The following is a 22,056-nucleotide window of genomic DNA, read 5'->3' as shown; positions in this document are numbered from 1 at the left end:
TAATGACCGAGAAACTAAGATTTCTGTCCCAAGATTCTTCTTCCATGCACACTTGCCACAGTATTTTTCATGCATACTTAAGTATTCATTTCCCTATGTAATTTATTAAGTTACTTTTAAAATCAACATCGACAACTACACACACAATGGAGTGACCTAGCAGCCTGCTGCTAATCCCTTGCAAAATCCTTTGGCCTGTTGCTTTTTTGGTGTGTCTGGCTAAGTTTTGGCTAAGCTGAAGTCCCAGCTTTATTAGTAACCGTTCGCCACTGCTTGTAAATATGCATGAAGAATATCTAATGAAGTTTTGGTAGCATTTTGGGTATTCAATGCGTCTTTCTCTTTCCTGGCAAACAAAGAAATGATTCTGCACATGCGCAGCAGAAAACTTTCTCACTGGATATTCGCATCAGCTCCAACGTGTGACGTCATCTTGTCCTGACAACATGCAATATCGTAAACCATATTGAATGCTCATTCTCCATTGGGTAGAGTGGCATAATACATGCAAGATAAGTGATATGCTAACAATATTGCATGCTATCAAACCAAATGAATGGAACCTGCAAGAAGGGAGCAGAATGCATGTTTTTATTCCATGGAAAAAGTGTTCTGTATGTATAATACTTCTGGATATCTCACTCCGATGATGTCACTCCCAGTGTTTTCCCGCCGACTTGACGCATGTTGTCAAAATGGCGACCTGGTTCAAAATTAAAATTCTTTTGATTCACTTGCATATTGTTTGTGGATATAAAGAACATTACACAGTGGTGTGAAGATATGAATTTTATCTTCTCATGTTGAAAAATATATAAAGTAAAAAAATAAAAGGACATGAAAAAGAGGCCTATTTGTGTCTGTACACATTAATTACATATCAGTTCTTCATCAAAGTCTTGGAATCGCATGTGACAAACTTCTCATCCTAGCATATGTTTTATGTGCCTTCAGTGCACATTGCATATAAACATAATGATGTAATGTTAGGCTTCGGTAAGACTTCGGAATGTATTCTCATACTCATTAAATTTTTATGGTGATTCCCATCATGTTTGATGCCCCTCGCAATAACGTACACAGCACACTACAGAAAGATCATTGTAACTGCCCACAAGATATAAAACATGACTTACCTAAATTTTGAAGCTTTCTCTCACTTGACATGGGGTGGGGGGGATTCACCACAGATAGCACTTTCCATGATGAACTTGAAATTGGTCTTTTTTATGTCAGTCATCCTTGAATTCATCTCTGTTGTTATGAGTTATAATATTCTCCTCCCAGGGTTGTGCGAAGAAACCCGCAACTAAATTGGTCAAATTTTAACTATCATTGTGATTTAAGTCTAAGAGTTTTGCAATTTCTCCCACCATAGTTCATACAGGAAATGGGCTGTGTGTTGCGAACTGCACATGTGAAGGAGCAGTGCAGCTAGTCGACAGCCTTCTTATAGATCATGCATAGGAGCAAGGCGATTAAATCACATAATACTAATTGTTTACACAAAGGTGAAAGTTTGATACCATTTTATTGGCTACTCATTGAAATTTTCAAAATGAAAACTGAATCTAGTGAGTGGGAAATCTCCACTGTACTTTAATACCAGACATGAAAAGTTAGTCTCAGAAATACATGACTTGTACAAAATCTGCAGGGCATTTTTCACTCTTTTTTACACATTTCTACCAGGATTTGAATGCATGATCTCAATAACAGCATGTTTTAAACATCATAAGGTATGAATTTCTGCAACATCCTTTCCAGACATGAAAGTGTAGACATTATACCCTGATATTATGCCAAAATCTAAAATTTGACTGTTTTAGCCCACACAATGTATTTCACTATGTATCTGAAAATCATGACTTGTGACTTCTGACTGGTTTTGTAATAAATAGTTATATGTAAGAAACATATACATAGTTTGCTAATTTATTTACAGTTAATTTAGATTTAAATACATTTACACAATAGTTTAACAAGAAAAACAATCAGGTGTAAACAAATATGCATTGAGTGCTTTCTGTGTATAAAGTGCTTAAGTCCAAAGTTAATTGAAGAGTGGCACGCAATACAAAATATTTCACAATGTTCACAATGTTATTCTAACTACCTTAAATGGCATAATATCCAGAATACATTTAAAGTGCTGAAACAAAAGACTTTAACTGTCCAAGTATATCAGGCAACATCAACAAGGTGTTTTTTCTCTTCTGTAAAAAAAAGGAAAAAAAAAGATTCAATTAGAAGGCTGCTTATGGCACAATAAATTATAGGGTGTGGAAAAAACTGGTGAAGATCAGCTCAATTACTAATATCCCTGTTTAAATCTGTTCAATTCAACCCACAGCTTGAGAAAACTAATGAAATATAAACCCTAATCCAAATTAGCAAATACAGTTTTTCTGGCTAAACCCAAAACAGAATACTATCGTAATCAGTACTATGTCAGCATACCACTGTATGCACTGATTGTTGTAGATGGCATCATATATATATATATATATATATATATATATATATATATATATATAATTTTTTTTTTTTTTTTACTATTTGTTATCACACACACACACACACACACACACACACACACACACACACACACACACACACACCCCTTCATTCCTTCCTTCCACTATTTCCTTTGGTGCATTCTTTGCAGTCAAACGGATGTGTCAGGGTCTTTACACCACATGACTATCACATCAAATATGTAAAAAAAAAGATACAAATGTAAATATTTCACTTTTAAATCATAGGATATTTTATTTGCTTTTTTTAATTTCCCACAATTTTCTCCCTAATTTAGATGTGGCCAATTCCCACCCATCAGATAGGTCACATGACAGCTACTAACCCAGGAGGGCACATGATGCCAGTCATATGTTTTTTTTTTCCCCCTCAAACTGCTGCTTATGCAATGTTAGGAGTGGCAATAACACTCCGAGGCAAGTGCTATCCACTCACTTCCATATGACAGGGCAGAAAATATGCCACCCTCAGAGCACAGGCCCAGTTTTGGTCTCTCAAGCTCCCAGCCACAGATAGCTGTGGCATCATTGGGATTTGAACTAGCTTTTCTGTTGTACAACTCGGGAGCGATAATTTAATATTTAAATAAATTAGCCATCAGTACCAGCCAAAACCACAAGATTACACAAGTGTGAATAAGCAGATAGACAAACTGTATTAAAATTAGGATGATCATTTATGAATATTTATAATTATTCCATAATTCTAATAAGTTTCAAACTCTAAAAATTACAGAACATGTGACTATAAATATCAGACAACAACCAACAAAAAGAACTTTAGATTCAGGTTTAGAATTCTAGATCATGTGTAAAACTTCTTTGTAACTGTATAACTACTTCTTTCAGGCAGTTTGCTTCAGGTTTGAATGTTTGAATTCAGGTCCAGTTCAATCTAGTTCAGCTTTCAGTGACCATCATTAATCATATAAAAAAATGCCTAAGAAGCTTCAGTGACAGAGAAATGTCATTCTACTTACTTCTTCTCTTCCGGTGAAAAAGAATAAGAATACAACTGGCAGCGAAAACACCAAAGCACACGACAACAGCAGTAACGGTATAATATCTGGATGCCACAGGAGGCTCTAAAAAAGGACAAGAAACATTAAACTGATTTAAACATAAGGGATTTTCAAAGGATGGGTCAAAAGGAAGTACAGAATGTGCACATATAAATAAGCAATGTTTTAATGCTACTCTTACCTTTTTCAATCGGGTTCTCCAAAATGATGTTTTTAGTCCTCTCTATACTGCCACTTTTAGCCACACATGTCACATATTTTCCACTGTATTGTGACTGTGGAATTGTGAGGTTACTTGTTGTTGTGGCTGTACTGTCCTCATTCTGTACTGTGGAAGACTCTGATAAGTCATTACTCAGTTGTTCCTCTCCAGACCGCCAAGTGATCACAGGTCTAGGTTTCCCAGTGGCTGAGCAAGAGACAACAGTGTTCTTCTCCTTTGGTTTATTGGGAAGCTGTAATGTTATTCCTGATAAACCTGCAGACACATAATAAGGTTATTAATGGACATGCTACTTTTCCCCCCACTTTCAACAGAAAAAATGCCTCCTGATATTCGCAAGATTCCCTTTATCCAAAGAAATTCTGGAATTGTACCAAATAATAATTGATAATTTATTTCCCTTTGACTGTAACCATGAACGGTTTTGTGAAAAACACATGATTTCTGGAGTTTTTACTTTTACTGGACCATGGAATCATCTTCACACAAAATAAAGTCCAAAGCAAGAGCATTATTGTTGCAGCAATTTAGTTACATTACTGCTTTTTAGATTTTATGATTTGTAAGACCTCTGACCTGCTAAACTTCAACTGCAATCAAACTACAATCTACTAAAGGATCCATATTTGATATTAGAGTTGAGCCGGATACTCGGCTGAAACAAGTATCCGGTACGGATAAAGCACTTTTGCCGAGTACGAGTATTATACGAGTAATATGAGTCAATATCTGTGCTCGGACTGAATGACAATCCTCACACAGCGTCACAGCGCCCCTCCCCTACACACACCGCTCTGCTCACTCACACAGAGAACAGCTCTCTGTCTCTTTCCGTTAACGTTTCGGGTTTCTTCAGCTTCAAGTTTGTTTTTATTTCAGTTTGTACTTATTTATAACCAGTAGAGTTCTGGTAAACGTGGGTTTGTTCAGAAGTGGTGCTTGGTAGAAAGCGACTCACGTTGCGTCTCTGCCTGTTGGAGATTTTTTTTTCTTTTTTTAACCGTCGGTTAAAAACAGTTTTTTTGACTTCACACATTGAGTGTCTGACACTTTCTTGCTGTAATTCATGTAAAAATAAAGGTAGTAGTGGTATAAGTATTACAAATTAAACTACACACTCTCTCTCTCTCTGCCGGTTGTCGGAGTTTTTTTTTTTTTAAACCGTCAGTTGGCTCTAACCAGTTTTATTTTATTTCACGCACTGAGTGTCTGACTCTTTCTAGGTAGTAGTGGTATAAATAATATTACAAATTAAGCTACACACACACACACACCTGGTGTGGAAATAAACAATAAATAAAAAAGAGCCAAAAAAAATCACACTGATCATAAAAAAATTAAAAGTTAAAAAAAGAAAGTTATGCTGAGTATGAAAACTCTTGTTCATTACATTTCATTTCATAATTGCAACCGCATGTGTTGTATTCATTGTTGCAAAACTTGTTCTGTAAATAGTTCGTTTGCTACCGTGATCAAAACCATTGATCTGAAGCTCAATGCTGATGCTGTCCTGTAAATAGTTTTCTAATCAGCAATAAATATAACACTTTCTGATCAACCCATATCGACTGCATGCTTAAAATAACATGCTGGTTAAAGCCCCGCCCATTTCAAGACAACCAGACCCACTTCCGGGTTAAATCCCGCTCACTTCCAGGTTAGGCCCCGCCCACTCTGAGTACGGATACGGATACAGATAATTCATATGGTTAACAGATACAGATAATGCTGTACTCGCTCATCCCTATTTGATATCCATCCATCCATTATCCATAGCCGCTTATCCTGTTCTACAGGGTTGCAGGCAAGCTGGAGCCTATCCCAGCTGACTATGGGCGAGAGGCGGGGTACACCCTGGACAAGTCGCCAGGTTATCGCAGGGCTTACACAGAGACAAACAACCATTCACACTCATATTCACACCTACAGTCAATTTAGAGCCACCAATTAACCTACCGGTAACCTGCATGTCTTTGGACTGTGGGAGAAACTGGAGCACCCAGAGGAAACCCACGCGGACACAGGGAGAACATGCAAACTCCACACAGAAAGTCCCTCACCAGCCACCGGGCTCGAACCCAGGACCTTCTTGCTGTGAGGCGACAGTGTTAACCACTACACCACCGTGCCGCCCTTGATAACCATGGCATAAAATAATTTACTAAGATATTTGGATGATTGGACAAACATGCTTTGTTTTATTAAAAAGGGAAATTTAAAAAATGCTCGTCTTATTTACCTTCATTTGAGTGGCAAGAGCCATTCAGTTTAACAGCTGTGACTGTATACTTCAGTCACAGTTTTACACCTCTCTTATTTAGACTTTCATTAATTTAGAAAAAGAAGAATAAACTTTTATTTATCACGTGCACACTTCAAGCACAGTGAAATTCATCCTCTGCATTTAACCCATCTGAAGCAGTGAACACACGCGCACACACCCAGAGCAGTGGGCAGCCACGCTACAGCGCCCGGGGAGCAGTCAGGGGTTAGAAAACCTTGCTCGAGGGCACTTCAGCCCAAGGCTGCCCATTAATATTGTTGATATGTTGTGATGAAGGTTTTTCTTTTGATTGAGTAGTATTTTTAGTAGATATTATTATTCATGGGCGGCACGGTGGTGTAGTGGTTAGCGCTGTCGCCTCACAGCAAGAAGGTCCTGGGTTCGAGCCCCGGGGCCAGCGAGGGCCTTTCTGTGCGGAGTTTGCATGTTCTCCCCGTGTCCGCGTGGGTTTCCTCCGGGTGCTCCGGTTTCCCCCACAGTCCAAAGACACGCAGGTTAGGTTAACTGGTGACTCTAAATTGACCGTAGGTGTGAATGTGAGTGTGAATGGTTGTCTGTGTCTATGTGTCAGCCCTGTGATGACCTGGCGACTTGTCCAGGGTGTACCCCGCCTTTCGCCCATAGTCAGCTGGGATAGGCTCCAGCTTGCCTGTGACCCTGTAGAACAGGATAAAGCGGCTAGAGATAATGAGATGAGATGAGATGAATTTAAAAACTCCTCTTCCGTGAAACATCTCATTTTCAAATGCACAAATGTGTGATGAATGGCCTCTAATAGAAGAAAGGCCATCTTTCCACAGAGACCCCTTCCAGTTTGTCCCAATGTCTCTATAGGGGCCTTTTACATGATATCATCGTAACTGTGGATTTGTTTATCTGGCCATATTGCCAGGCAAGCTTTGTGTTTGCCAGCGACCGGCACAACTGTACGCAAGTGATTGTAAGCCCAGTTTAGTAAACATCTACAGATAAACTTGTAGAAGTTACACCTAAAAGAACAATGCCAGAGACCTGTAGTGCTTGAAGATGTAATAACAGATATGGAGGTAAGCCTGGTTTAACTCTTCACTGCTTCCTGGCGAACCCAGAAAAATAGCAAGCTGCATTTAAACGGGAAGACTGGATGCCAACAAAGCGTTCTCGTGTGTGAGGAGAACATTTTATAGTCAGGTTAGTACACTGCAAAAACCTGAATTTGAGAAGAAAATTATTGAATACTAGTGAAATTATCTTGCTGCATGGGCAGATATTTTTACTTGATAAGACATCTTAGGAGAAGTGGGTTGCAATCTAGAACTAGGTTTAAATAATCTCAGAATTGGTGCTTGAAGATGTAGTAACAGATATGGAGATAAGCCTCTGATCACCTGATAAAATTAGGTTCTTGGGTTCGCTGGACAATTGTTTTGCTTTTAAAAAAAAAGGGTTATACTACACCTATACCACCTTACTCATGAGAAAATGTTTTATATGTTGTCCATAATTAAAATAATCCCGAAGACGCTACCTTGCACAGTGAGGCATGCTGTCTCCCTTTCTGTCCCGGACGGATAGACACTGAAGGTGCAGACATAGCAGGCTTCTTCTTCGAAGGTCACATTCTTTATCACGATGGTCGTTGTGTGGACTGACGCCACGGTGATATTCACTTTGCCCACGAACGCATCGTCCACTTGGGGTTTAGAGCGCTCGGTGAACGTGACCATATTGCGCAGGATCCCATCGTCTCCGTGCTGCTGCCATATGACCTGCTTCACGCCGACAGCGCCGGGAAGCTCGCACGAGAACGTCGCGTCCTCTCCGAGTGATACATTTACATCCGCTCTCTTTAATATCCCCGCTGAGCAAACTGCGAAATAAAAGGTGATTACGGTGACCGTTAGAACAATACACATTTGCTTCTTTTAATAATAAAATAGCTTCCACAATGTAGCCAAATCGTTAGTTTAGGGTTGGTATAGAACTATTTAGATATAAACAGCATAAATACCCAAAGTAAGCAGGCTTAAGAAAACCGAATAAGCCAGCATCGTGTTTCTTCTTTCTAGCACAGCAGAACTAAAGGCAAACTGAAGAATATATAGGAACTTAAACTGAAACTGACTCCAGTTACAAGGAAAATCCCATGCCTCTGCCTCTGCTTTCTGCTTTGACTATTCCTGGAACAGCAAATGCTCTCTCAACAGTGCCCCTTGTTGAGTCATCTATGCAACTGAACACGTGTGGCAATAAATGTTACGCTGTTAACAGGAGGTACAGGACGTCATTACTGGAAACAAACATTACAGTAAGAATCCCATAACACGGCCCCATCATAAACTACTTGTGACTATCAAACGACTCTTCTTCCCCCTTTTTTTTCATCTCATTATCTCTAGCCGCTTTATCCTGTTCTACAGGGTCGCAGGCAAGCTGGAGCCTATCCCAGCTGACTACGGGCGAAAGGCGGGGTACACCCTGGACAAGTCGCCAGGTCATCACAGGGCTGACACATAGACACAGACAACCATTCACACTCACATTCACACCTACGGTCAATTTAGAGCCACCAGTTAACCTAACCTGCATGTCTTTGGACTGTGGGGGAAACCGGAGCACCCGGAGGAAACCCACGCGGACACGGGGAGAACATGCAAACTCCGCACAGAAAGGCTCTCGCCGGCCACGGGGCTCGAACCCGGACCTTCTTGCTGTGAGGCGACAGCGCTAACCACTACACCACCGTGCCGCCCCCTTTATATTCTCATTCTCATCTCATTATCTCTAGCCGCTTTATCCTGTTCTACAGGGTCGCAGGCAAGCTGGAGCCTATCCCAGCTGACTACAGGCGAAAGGCGGGGTACACCCTGGACAAGTCGCCAGGTCATCACAGGGCTGACACATAGACACAGTTCACACTCACATTCACACCTACGGTCAATTTAGAGTCACCAGTTAACCTAACCTGCATGTCTTTGGACTGTGGGGGAAACCGGAGTACCCGGAGGAAACCCACGCGGACACGGGGAGAACATGCAAACTCCGCACAGAAAGGCCCTCGCCGGCCATGGGGCTCGAACCCGGACCTTCTTACTGTGAGGCGACAGCACTAACCACTACACCACCGTGCCGCCCCCTTTATATTATGTAATTTTATTTTCTATAGTTTACTGTTTTGCCTTTACCTCTGTAAAGCACATTGAACTGCCACTAGGTAAGAAATGCGCTATATAAATAAACTTGCCTTGCCTTACTTTGTGAACTGGTGCCAGGAAGCTTTTCTGGAGTTAAATGTAACTAAGTATTAATTTTAGGCACAAAGACTGTAACCACACCAAAACAAACATCAGTGGGCAGGACATCGAAATAGTCCAACAATACAAGTATTTGGGTTCCATTATTGATAATAAGTGCTCCGGTTTCCCCTACAGTCCAAAGACATACAGGTTAGGTTAACTGGTGACTCTAAATTGAGCGTAGGTGTGAATGTGAGTGTGAATGGTTGTCTGTGTCTATGTGTCAGCCCTGTGATGACCTGGCGACTTGTCCAGGGTGTACCCCGCCTTTCGCTCGTAGTCAGCTGGGATAGGCTCCAGCTTGCCTGTGACCCTGTAGAACAGGATAAAGCGGCTAGAGATAATGAAATGAGATGAGAACTTAAGTTTTAACGGTAACACAGACATGCTGTGTAAAAAAGGACAGCAACGTCTATACACAGGAAATCATTCCTACCTGTTGCTGTCAAGCTGTACAATGCCGCTGTATAACTGTGGTACACTTCTTACCATGTATCCTTAACTCAGGTGCAATATATCTATATAGGAATCATCTCATTCTCTCTAGCCGCTTTATCCTGTTCTACAGGGTCGCAGGCAAGCTGGAGCCTATCCCAGCTGACTACGGGCAAAGGCGGGGTACACCCTGGACAAGTCGCCAGGTCATCACAGGGCTGACACATAGACACAGACAACCATTCACACTCACATTCACACCTACGGTAAATTTAGAGTCACCAGTTAACCTAACCTGCGTGTCTTTGGACTGTGGGGGAAACCGGAGTACCCGGAGGAAACCCACGCGGACATGGGGAGAACATGCAAACTCCACACAGAAAGGCCCTCGCCGGCCACGAACCCGGACCTTCTTGCTGTGAAGCGACAGCGCTAACCACTACACCACCGTGCCGCCCCTTTTACTTAAGTTATTGAACTTATTTAAATTTTATTTTTATTTATTCTTTTTTAAAGACTATTTTATCTTCTATTTTAGACATGTTTACTTCTTCCTTGATTCAGGAGCTTGGTTGCAAATTTGAATTTCCCTCCGGGGATTAATAAAGTAATTCTGATTCTGTCTCAGGAAGCTGGCAAGGTTTAATGTAGATAAATCTCTAATGACTCTTTTCTACAGATCCTTCATTGAGTCAATACTTACTTTTTCAGCCATCTGTTGGTATGCCCTGCTTAATGTGAAACAGAAAAATGTCATATCTAAGGTCATTAAGGTGTGTAATAGTGTTACTGGTGTTCAACAGAAAAGTATGTCCGCATTGTATGAGGAACAGGTAATTAAGAAGGCTGAATCCATCCTGTCAAATTATACCCACCCTCTGCACAGCGAATTTCAGGCTTTGCCCTCTGGCTCCCTTTTCAAATATCCATTAGCTCGAACCAACAGATATAAACACTCCTTTATACCTTATGCTGTCCAGTTACTGAACTCTACTAGGAAACAGAGATAACCTCTATAACCCCCCCCCCCCCCCCCCACACACACACACACACACACTTCTTATTCTATTTATTATTTTAAATTCTGTGTTTTGAAATGTGTGTGTGTGTGTGTGTGTGTGTGTGTGTAAATATGGGTGCTATCACTGCAAAATAATTGCTCTATTGGGACAAATAAAGTATTACTACTACTACTAACACTACTAAATATTAATAACAGTATCTACCTGGTACGTTTACAGAGTACTGTCGCCTCACAGCAAGAAAGACCTAAACTGTAAGAAAACTGGTGCAATGAACTGCTAAAACTACTAAAGCCAAAAGATTTTAATTTGTTAAAGAACTGTTACTGCCACTGGGCTTCATAACCAGACGCATATGTTAATTTATTGTAATTTTATAACAATGCAGGAACAAGGAAATGTAAGGAAAAGACAAATTCATGAACACTGAGGTCATGAGATTTACAGCTCAGTGACTAATGAAGCAAAATCTTAGAGCTGAATCATGCTGTCCAGAGTCAGAGAGAGAGAGAGAGAGAGAGAGAAAGAGAGAGAAGTGAAATTAAAACAGACTCTGTGGTATTTCCCACTGGTCACATCAGAAACAGCAATAATTTATTTTCAGGGGGTTTTATATGGAAGTTTACTGGGGGTTGAGTAGTGCTACTGTATATACCCAGTACTTTCCAATCATCTAGTTATGTCAGTCAGTTGTTTTCAAGTAACAACAAAAAACTACAGCTCAGTGACAGTAATCACAGGTTCAATATAACAGAGGCTGACATGATAACTCCCGCCCACTTCTGACCAATGTTTAGGGGAAGAGAACAGAGATCAGGCATGACTGGAAGAGCCTGAACTACTGCAACCATGTGACTTTTGCTACTGTTTAAACCACAAACATATGGGAATTCACTTATTTACTTAATTTCCTAATTATTGCAACTCATGCTAAGTTACCAGGAAAATACCTTAATGAAGTGACAGGAAAGTTTGGTAAAATAATAATAATAATAATAATAATAATAATAATAATCAGACGTTGAGCGTTTATACATCTCACGATGTCTAGGAGGCCAAGGACTACTAGAGCTTTAGTCCTCAGAGGAGGATGCCATAGTCAGGCTATGCAAGTACTTGGAACGGACCGACGGGCACCTCCTGCTACTCTTGCAAGCACACCAAAAAGACCTGGGCGAATGCAAGTCAGTCGTGAAGAGAGGCCGCGAGATCAAAAGGAGGTACAGTTTACTCGAGACTGTGAGCGCTAGCAGCGAGACCACTAAGAAACTACTCTGCGTCAAGATCATGGAGGCCAGAATGCAGCGCTACAAGAAGAAACCACTGCATGGTCAGTTCTTTACCAGCCCGGACAGGCCGTACGTCGACAAAGAGAAGACACACATGTGGCTCCGAAGTGCAGGACTCAAGGATGAAACTGAGAGCCTCATCACAGCCGCACAAGACCAGGCCTTGAACACCTGTCACCACCAGAAATATGTCATGGGCATGTAGGTCAACAGCAAGTGCCGTCTGTGTGGTGAAGCTGAGGAGACCGTCAGCTACATAGTGTCCGGATGCCGGGTACTGGCCCCAAAAGAGTACCTGGAGCGACACAATAGGGTTGGTACCTATGTGCACTGGGCGCTGTGCCAGCAACTGGGTGTTCCTGTGGTGGACAGTTAATACCAACACAATCCAGATGTGGTCGTCAACATGACTGTGTGGTCATGTGGGATAAGATGGTGCCAATGGCCCAAACCATAGCTGCTAACAGGCCAGACATCGCCAGACAATATGTATACTGTTCCTACTTATTCAGGTGACATTGGGCATACCTAACAACCTGCGTTTTCTCCCCCCCCCCCAAAAAAAAAATCTGTCCCTCTGAGTTACATGGAGTCAACAGGAAATCTTTTGGTGGAGAGGGTGGAGACCTCGACTGGCTATCGTAGCCTGCAGGGAATCGGCCGTCAGACATTCCCGGTGAAATGTAACTGAATTGTCTTGGCCAGCCCTAAGGGTCCCATCTGCATCTCATCATTGCTGACAAGTGTGCTCCCATCACCCAATCAAGCATCCAGCCAGAGCAGGTCATGATATTTTTTAACCATATTAACATGCCATTGTTGTGTATTATGCCTGATGTCAAGACTCTCGCCTCTGCGAGCCTACCACACAGATTTAATACTTGTGTCATTTTTAGGGCATACCTAACAACCTGTGTTTTCTCTCCCCCCATCTGTCCCTCTGAGTTACATGTTGGTCCTGGGATTGAGATGCTGGCCTCTTCTGCCCCTCGGACCTGCTTGGTCCATCCTGGTGCCCTGTGTCTGGTCGGGGTTTTATCGCATCGCTCCTGTGGGGGACGGCCCCATGAGGACAGTTGAGGGTTATACCTGGAGGATGCTCTGGACTCTTACAGTAATGCTTTTATGGCTGAGGACTACAGTTGACTTGCTAAGTTTCGGACTGCAGTTGTCATGAACAGTTTTGCACTCAAGTTTCCATCAATGAAGAGTTTATAACATCAACGAAACTGTCTTCATGTTAAAACTGTTAATGTTATAATCATGCTGTCTGTTGTTGCCCAAATGAGGATGGGTTCCCTTTTGAGTCTGGTTCCTCTCGAGGTTTCTTCCTCATGTCGTCTGAGGGAGTTTTTCCTTGCCACAGGCTTGCTCATTGGGGATAGATTAGGGACAAAATTAGCTCATGTTTTAAGTCGTTCAAATTCTGTAAAGCTGCTTTGCGACAATGTTTATTGTTAAAAGCGTTATACAAATAAACTTGACTTGACTTGACATCGTGCTCCAGGATAAAAAGAACAAAACATGCGTGTTCATTGACGTGGACATCCCGGAAGACAACAACATACTGAGCAAGAAGGCTGAGAAGATCATCGAGTACAAAGACCTGGAGATTGAGGTGCAATGCATGTGGAACACAAAGACATGAGTGGCCCCAATAGTAGTAGGCGCACTGGGGACTATCAAGACCAGGTTCCAAGACCAGCTGGACAAACTCCCATGCAAGATGAGTGCGAAAGAGATCCAGAAGATTGCACTCCTCAGGACGGCATGTATCCTTTGACGAATCCTCAGCTGAATACCTATCTGATCAAAAAGCCTGAGAGGCCTGGTTGACCTCTGGGGAATGAACCAGCGTGCTGTGCCCCAGCGCGCTGAGAGGAGGGTGGATAATAATAATAATAATAATAATAAATGTCTGTAATCACTTATTGAATTCAGTGTCACGATCAGTAAGCAGAGCTCCATCCAGAATATGATACCAATTCAGATCAGGGTATCGCATCCACCGATCAGCCATAAAATTAAAAACACTGACAGGTAATATGAATTACATTGATTATGTTGTTACAGTGGCACTTGTCAAGGGGTTGGATAAGCAAGAATTAAGGCAGCAAGAGAACAGTTAGTTCTCAAAATTGATGTGTTAGAAGCAGGAAAAATGGCCAAGCAGATCTGAGTGACTTTGACAAGGGCCAAATTGTGATGGCTAGATGACTGGGTCTGAGCATCTCCAAAATAGCGCATCTTGTGGGGTGTCCCCAGTATGCACAACCAGTGAACTGGCGACAGGGTCATGGGTGTCAAAGGCTCATTGACTCAAATGGGGCATGAAGGCTAGCCCATGTGGTCCAATCCCACAGAAGAGCTACTCAAATAAATGCCTTTACTAATGTGAGTTGATCACCTCGCTTTCAGTTTTTTCTTGTTCACAAAAGAAGCCTTATTTTCACCATTTATCTTAACCCAGCAGCTAACATTTGTGTGACAAACTTATTTTCTCTTGGTCTGTTTCTAAGCATGCCTGCACTTGCTGTCTATATATTAAAATTAATTAATTAATTAAAAAACTCCTCCTCTTCTGTGAAACATCTCATTTTCAAATGCACAAATGTGTGACAAATGGCCTCTAATAGAAGAAAGGCCATCTTTCCACAGAGACCCCTTCCAGTTTGTCCCAATGTCTCTATAGGGGCCTTTTACATGATATCATCGTAACTGTGGATTTGTTTATCTGGCCATATTGCCAGGCAAGCTTTGTGTTTGTCAGCGACCGGCACAACTGTACGCGAGTGATTGTAAGCCCAATTCAGTAAACATCTACAGATAAACTTGTAGAAGTTACATCTAAAAGAACAATGCCAGAGACCTGTAGTGCTTGAAGATGTAATAACAGATATGGAGATAAGCCTGACTTAACTCTTCACTGCTTCCTGGCGAACCCAGAAAGACGAGAAAAATAGCAAGCTGCATTTAAACGGGAAGACTGGATGCCAACAAAGCGTTCTCGCGTGTGAGGAGAACATTTTATAGTCAGGTCAGTACACTGCAAAAAATTGAAAACTGAATTTGAGGACAAAATTACTGAATACTAGTGACATTATCTTGCTGAATGGGCAGATATTTTTACTTGATAAGACATCTTAGGATAAGTGGGTTGCAATCTAGAACTAGGTTTAATAATCTCAGAATTGGTGTCTTGTATTCTTCTAATAGGAAATACTAGATCGTTTCAGTTATTTAATATATTTTCACTTGTTAAAATATTTTTTGCAGTGTATGAAAGCTCTGTGCATCTGTTAGTTCTCCTAACACTTTTTCTAGTTCAAGGCCATTTGGTTATAAAAATCCCATAGATCTAGCCTAGACGTACTCAAGTTAACATTCAACAAGTCTGTAAGTTGCCGTAACATGGACAGAACTTTGGTCCACATAGTAAACCTTTTAATAGGGTCCATGGTCTGGCACTACTCAGTACAGTCTAGTGGTACATACACAAGCATGTCATATTTGACAGCTCTACTATATATATATCTCACTATGTTATGTACTGATAACATAAACTAAGCTAAACACCATAAAATATGCCTAATCTAAGCCCTGGCTTGTTTATTACTAGTAGAAGTCCACAGTTGAATGTACTTTTGTCATAATAAGGTATTTTTCTTTATCAGGAATTTCCCACAACATTTTGGCATGCATGAAACCTACCTTGAAATACTGGTAGACTTCTGTATGCATCTAGCACCTCCGGTGTATTTAGAAGTTCCAAATACTAAATAGCTCAGGATTTTGTAGTATCCCAAATCCAGTAGCTGGCTTGCCGAACACTTAAGTGGAATTAAATAATAATAAATTATTTATTTTTGTCACATGTACGGTACACTCAAGCACAGCAAAATTCCTCCCCTGCATTTAACTTATCTGAAGCAGTGAACAAACACAAGTGAGCAATGAGCGCACGTGCGCACACACATGCAGAATAAATAAATACATACATTTTTGGGTAAATTGCATGGATCTGTGATGCCAGCATGTTTCAGCTTTTCGATATAATGGGGTTAGGTGCTGGTATAATCTAAAGTTATCATTTCAGAGAGAATGTGCCGACTGTGCAGTTGTCTTGATTTTCATTATTAACTGTCACGGCTATGTTTATTTGTTTGCCCAGCAATATGATGGCCGCTGGGTGATAAACAAAAAACCTGCAACATCAGTGAAAGGCTGAAAGGTGGACTTTGTAATAGTGAAGCAAAAGTGGAGCCAAAATGTCTCCGTGGCCCTCTAGTGGCTGGCTGCAGTACAATTTTTATCCCCACCCTTTCCCAAGTGAACAGGAATTTGACCTAAACTTATGTTTTAAGTTATAGCTTTAAAAACTATTTTTAGGAATAGTGTTCTGTTATTTATACACAATAATTAACCCATATCAGATGTACATATATTGAAATACAACACAACATAGATAATGCTTCAGCTGTTAATTAAATACAATACTGAAACAGTGTTTCTTGTTGAAGAGCTACAGCTTGATTTTTACAATAGTAAAGAAACAGAAGACAATAGACAGAATAACATGCACAATAACATAATAGTGGGCAGCACGGTGGTGTAGTGGTTAGCACCGTCACCTCACAGCAAGAAGGCCCTGGGTTCAAGCCCAGCGGCTGGCAAGGGCCTTTCTGTGTGGAGTTTGCATGTTCTCCCTGTGTCTGCGTGGGTTTCCTTCCGGGTGCTCCGGTTTCCCCCACGGTCCAAAGACATGCAGGTTAGGTTAATTGATGGCTCCAAATTGACCGTAGGTGAGAGTGTGAATGGTTGTCTCTGTGTTAGCCCTGCGACGACCTGGCGACTTGTCCAGGGTGTACCCCGCCTCTCGCCCATAGTCACCTGGGATAAGCTCCAGCTTGCCTGCGACCCTGTAGAACAGGATAAGCAGCTACAGATAATGGATGGATGGATAGATAACATAGTAGTACAATAATTAAAGAAGACTTTACTAAGTCAATCATCAAATTCAACAAACAGTCAAGACCCAAAACAGCTTTTGCTAAAACCAGACAAAAATCTAAAATCAGACATTTTACAAAAATCTAATAAAACAGGCCAGAAAGGGTGAGAATATACTCAAAGATAATAAAATGTAAGCCACTGGAAAAATCTAAAACACATGTATGTAAAATATGGATTGATGAGAGGTGATAGGCAGGCAGAAGGGGTATCCAGAAACAGAGAAATCAGATTATTTGGGCTGGTGCAGGGCAGACTAGATGAACAGCAAGGTACTATGAAGTTTGGACACACACAGGTCAGAGAACATCAGGATAGCAAGCATGTGAAAAGCAAACAAGTTAAACTATATTGATATGGGTATAAGTATAGCATGCAATTATTAGACAATGCTACAGTAAAATTACTAGTAATTTATCACAGAGGTACCTAGGCATGTGTATTACAAGAGTCTGGTGGACTTGGCTGATAATTTGATTATGATTTTTTTAATGTTTTGAATATTGGCCTCTATAGCAATACATGTGTATTGCATATGAATTTAATGTGATTATTAGAAAATGCCACAGCAAAAATACTAGTGAATTATCACAGAAGTACCTGGGGATGTGTTCTACAAGAGTCTGGTGGACTTGGCTGATAATTTGATTATGATTTTTAGAATATCTGCCTCCATAGCAATGTGTATGACTATCACCAAATGATTAAAAATGCTGCAGTAAAACATGTTGAGATCAGTCATATCTAAACTTGATTCATCTGTCTTGAGCCATGCTTTGAGTATTTTTTTAAATCATCATATATAAAAGGAATAAGAAATATTTGAAAGAGAAAGATACACTGTACAAGTGAAAAACTGAAATAACCGCCGCTGAAATAATTATAGTAGTAAAAGAGCTGTTCAAAAAAATAAATAATTCCAGCTTGCCTGCGACCCTGTAGGACAAGTGGCTACAGATGACTGCTGGATGGATATATATATATATATATATATATATATATATATATATATATGGCAAGGGCCTTTCTGCACGGTGTTTGCATGTTCTCCCCGTGTCCGCGTGGGTTTCCTCCGGGTGCTCCGGTTTCCCCCACAGTCCAAAGACATGCAGGTTAGGTTAACTGGTGACTCTAACTTGACCGTAGGTGTGAATGTGAGTGTGAATGGTTGTCTGTGTCTATGTGTCAGCCCTGTGATGACCTGGCGACTTGTCCAGAATGTACCCCGCCTTTCACCCGTAGTCAGCTGGGATAGGCTCCAGCTTGCCTGCGACCCTGTAGAACAGGATAAAGTGGCTAGAGATAATGAGATGAGATATACACATCTTATATATATATATATATATATATATATATATATATATATATATATATATATATATATATATATACACACACACCATCCATTATCTGTAGGCGCTTATCCTGACATCAGTTCTTCTGCCATTTCCATCATTGAGGCATACTAGGTTTTTGATATCCGTTAGCTCTTCAATTGCCTCTCCGTTTCCATCATTATAACCATCCCACAATGCTCTATGCGCATTAAAATCTCCACAACATATACTTTTTCCATCTAGATTTACAGATAGTTCCTCTAGTGACCTAAAACAGTTTCTTTCATGCCACAGTAGAATCAGTCCTGTTGTATGGCACCACAGCTTGGACTCTGACTAATGCCCTTGAATCCAAACTTGATGGCACTCGGATGCTGAGAGCTGTCCTTAACATCTCTTGGAGACAACATCCCACCAAATCACAGCTCTATGGATCGATCCTTGAAATCTCAACTACTTTATGTGAACGTAGAATGCGTTTTGCTGGACACTGCTGGCGAGCAAAACAAGAGCTTGCAAATGACCTCTTGCTATGGATTTCTCATCATGGCCAAAACCAAGCTGGTAGACCAGCCACCACGTACATTGACCAACTATGTAGAGACACCGGTTGCCTGCCTGAAGATCTGCCGATCTTGATGCAAGATCGTAATGGATGGCGTGATAGGATGCTTGTCTGAGCTAGCTCGACTCGATGATTATGATCCTCTAGTGATTCCAATGAAAGCTTCTTACAAGGGTTGCAAAAATTAAGCCCTTTAAATGATGCCATCTTTTGTCCAAACTTCAATTGCTAGCATTTCTAAATGTTTACCTTTCTTCAAAATTCTATATAGCATTTCTTGTTGTACAAACATTATACAGCCACCTCCATTTCTCTCCATTCACTCCTATCCTTTAAATTATTAAACCTAATTCTTATTTAAGCAAAGTTTCATGAATACATATAATCTCTGGTTTATTTCTGAAACTGTTAATAAAGCCTTTAAATTCCTGACCATTTGCTATTAAACTCCTTCCATTCCACTGAAGAATAATCCAGCCTTTTCTCCACAGGCTGCTGGTTTCCCATCTGTCTCAAGTCTTCTGTTGATTTGTTTCCAGGCTAGATCTTTCATATCCAAGAATTTTTCAGCTCCCTTCACGATTATCTTAATTTTCTCTGTTTTGTGTTTAACTTGATATGTACAGTTGATAACATGGGCAATGAACAAAATTAGCTTATCCATGTCCAGTTCTGCAGGCCTATTAGTTTCCTCTCTTTGTCCTCCTCCTGATCTTGAACTTTTATCTGTTGCCTTCATTCACTTTTGTCCTTGTAGTCTCTTCACTATTTCAGCATAACTAATGTTGTTTGCCATTTTCACTTGCTGAATCTCCACTGCTCTTTTCCTAACTTCACAACCCCCCTATGTCACACTGTGCTGGCCACCACAATTATAACATTTAGCCTGTATAACATTCACTGTTCTCAACAATATCTTCAATCATCATCTTTTGGCTGCTCCCGATTAGGGGTCGCCACAGCGGATCTTTTGTCTCCATTGCTCCGTCTTCCGCATCCTTCTCTACCACACCTGCCACTTTCATGTCCTCTCTCACCACATCCATGTATCTCCTCTTTGGCCTTCCTCGTTTTCGTTTGCCTGGCAGCTCCATCCTCAACATTCTCCTTCCAACATGCTCTGCATCTCTTCTCAGGATGTGCCCAGACCATCTCAGTCTCATCTCTCTTAGCTTAATTCCCAAGCTCTCCACATGTGCTGTCCCTCTGATGTGCTCGTTCCTTATCCTGTCCAACCTTGTCACTCCCATTGCAAACCTGAACATCCTCAACTCTACCACCTCCAACTTTGCCTCCTGTCTCTTCGTTAAGGATACGGTCTCCAATCCATACATCATAGCTGGTCTCACTACTGTCTTATACAGCTTACCTTTTCACTTTTGCTGGGACTTTCCTATCACAAACAACTCCCGAAATCCTTCTCCAACTGCTCCACCCTGCCTGCACTCGCTTTCTCACCTCACTATCGCAGCCCCCATTTTCCTGCACAGTTGACCCCAGGTACTTGAATTCACCAACTTTCTTTACGTCTACTCCTTGCATCTTCTTCACTACACTCTCATCCCCATTCTCATTGATGCACATGTATTCTTTTTTGCTACTGCTCACCTTCATTCCAATGCATACCTCCATCTCTCCAAACCCAACTCAACCTCCTTTCTACTTTCACCACATATCACAATATCATCCGCAAACATCATGCTCCACGGTGACTCTTCCCTCACTTCATCCATCAAGCTATCGATCACTGTGGCAAACAACAAAGGACTCAAAGCAGATCCTTGATGGAGTCCCACCTTCACCTTGAACCATTCAGTCATTCCAACTGCACACCTCACTGCTGTTTCACTGTTCTCATACATGTCTTGCACCACTCTGATATACTTCTCATTCACTCCACACTTTCTCATACAATACCATAACTCATCTCTTGGCACTCTATCGTATGCCTTCTCCAGGTCTACAAACGTACAATGTAGCTTTCTCTGGCCTTCTCTAACATTCTTAAAGCAAAAATTGCATCCGACATGCTCTTTCTTGGCATAAATCCATACTGCTGTTCCCAGATTGAGAAGAGAGGTAGCAATCTCGCCTCCAATACCCTTTCCCATAACTTCATGGTGTGGCTCATCAATTTTATCCCTCTGTAATTACTGCAGCTCTGTACATCTCCCTTATTCTTGTATATTGGGACCAGCACACTCTTTCTCCATTCATTTGGCATTTTCTCATTCTCTAGGATCTTATTAAACAAACAATCTCGTTAGGAACTCCACAGCCGTCTCACCCAAACATCTCCAAGCCTCAATCGGGATACCATCTGGTCCGACTGCGTTCCCAGTCTTCATTCTTTTCATGGCTGCCCTCACCTCATCCTTACTAACCAACTTTACTTCCTGATTTGCTGTCTCCAACGAATCTGACCTTTTCTCTCTTGGATTCTCATTATTTAATAAATCCTCAAAGTACTCACCTTCTTGAATGCTTTACTTTATTTCCTGCAGATCTTCATGATTGGGAATGCCACAAATCACTTTATCCTCACCCAGAACTCTTCTTTCACATATTGCCTTTTTGCAAATACTTTCAATATGCAACGCTTTATTTCCCTGTTCTCCATTTCTGCATTTTACCAACAGGTTCCCATCTCGAAGAATCTTGGCTATTTCCACTTCTCCTAGCCTTTTTTCCCCTTTTTCTTCAGCTCCCTAGACATTATTATCAGCCTCAGTTCGTCTTCCTCCTTGAACTTAAGTATTATTTTAAATTCTTCCCTCTCCACCTTCCTACAAGCAACCCAGTCACTTTCTTATGAATTATAATTCTCCTCCAGACTTCTTTTATAGTCCTGACTAGCAGACACCCTTACATCCCTATCCTGCCTTACGTTTATTTTACCTCACCCCCTCCCACTAGGAACCGGTGTCCAGTTATTAAAGTCCATACTGTCATCCCAAACCAGTTTATGCCAACCACCAGAGTCTGAAGCTCTAACCGAGACACCATCCTGATCCAACCACCAGTTTAGGCGAACCACCCAGAATGTAGGCTGGAGTT

The 22,056-nt window shown here is 41.2% G+C and overlaps 1 protein-coding gene across 2 annotated transcripts; it reads right to left on the bottom strand.

Moving 5' to 3' along the window:
* Nucleotides 1-1,575: 1,575 nt before the first annotated feature.
* Nucleotides 1,576-22,022, bottom strand: LOC132866045 (OX-2 membrane glycoprotein-like). 2 transcript variants are annotated; one of them, XM_060898606.1, is made up of 5 exons: nt 21,473-22,022; nt 7,574-7,915; nt 3,741-4,037; nt 3,518-3,622; nt 1,576-2,216 (listed from the first exon to the last, which is right to left on the bottom strand). In XM_060898606.1, exons 2-5 carry the CDS (start codon nt 7,770-7,772, stop codon nt 2,185-2,187), a joined length of 633 nt encoding a protein of 210 aa, XP_060754589.1. In that variant the 5' UTR covers nt 7,773-7,915; nt 21,473-22,022; the 3' UTR covers nt 1,576-2,184. The 2 variants fall into 2 exon arrangements, with proteins under 2 accessions (XP_060754589.1, XP_060754588.1); XM_060898605.1 differs by lacking the exon at nt 21,473-22,022 and adding an exon at nt 8,057-8,220.
* Nucleotides 22,023-22,056: the final 34 nt, after the last annotated feature.

This window comes from Neoarius graeffei, chromosome 18 (assembly GCF_027579695.1).
Source record: "Neoarius graeffei isolate fNeoGra1 chromosome 18, fNeoGra1.pri, whole genome shotgun sequence".
Lineage (NCBI taxonomy): Eukaryota > Metazoa > Chordata > Actinopteri > Siluriformes > Ariidae > Neoarius > Neoarius graeffei.
This window is presented reverse-complemented; position numbering and strand designations above follow the sequence as displayed.

Excerpts from the sequence above, each read along its gene's own strand:
- LOC132866045 (XM_060898605.1), bottom strand. The coding sequence starts at position 8,096 with ATGCTGGCTTATTCGGTTTTCTTAAGCCTGCTTACTTTGG. Across the intron at positions 4,038-7,573 it reads AGCATGCCTCACTGTGCAAG|GTTTATCAGGAATAACATTA; the intron begins GTAGCGTCTTCG and ends ATGTGTCTGCAG. Across the intron at positions 3,623-3,740 it reads GGAGAACCCGATTGAAAAAG|AGCCTCCTGTGGCATCCAGA; the intron begins GTAAGAGTAGCA and ends GTCCTTTTTTAG.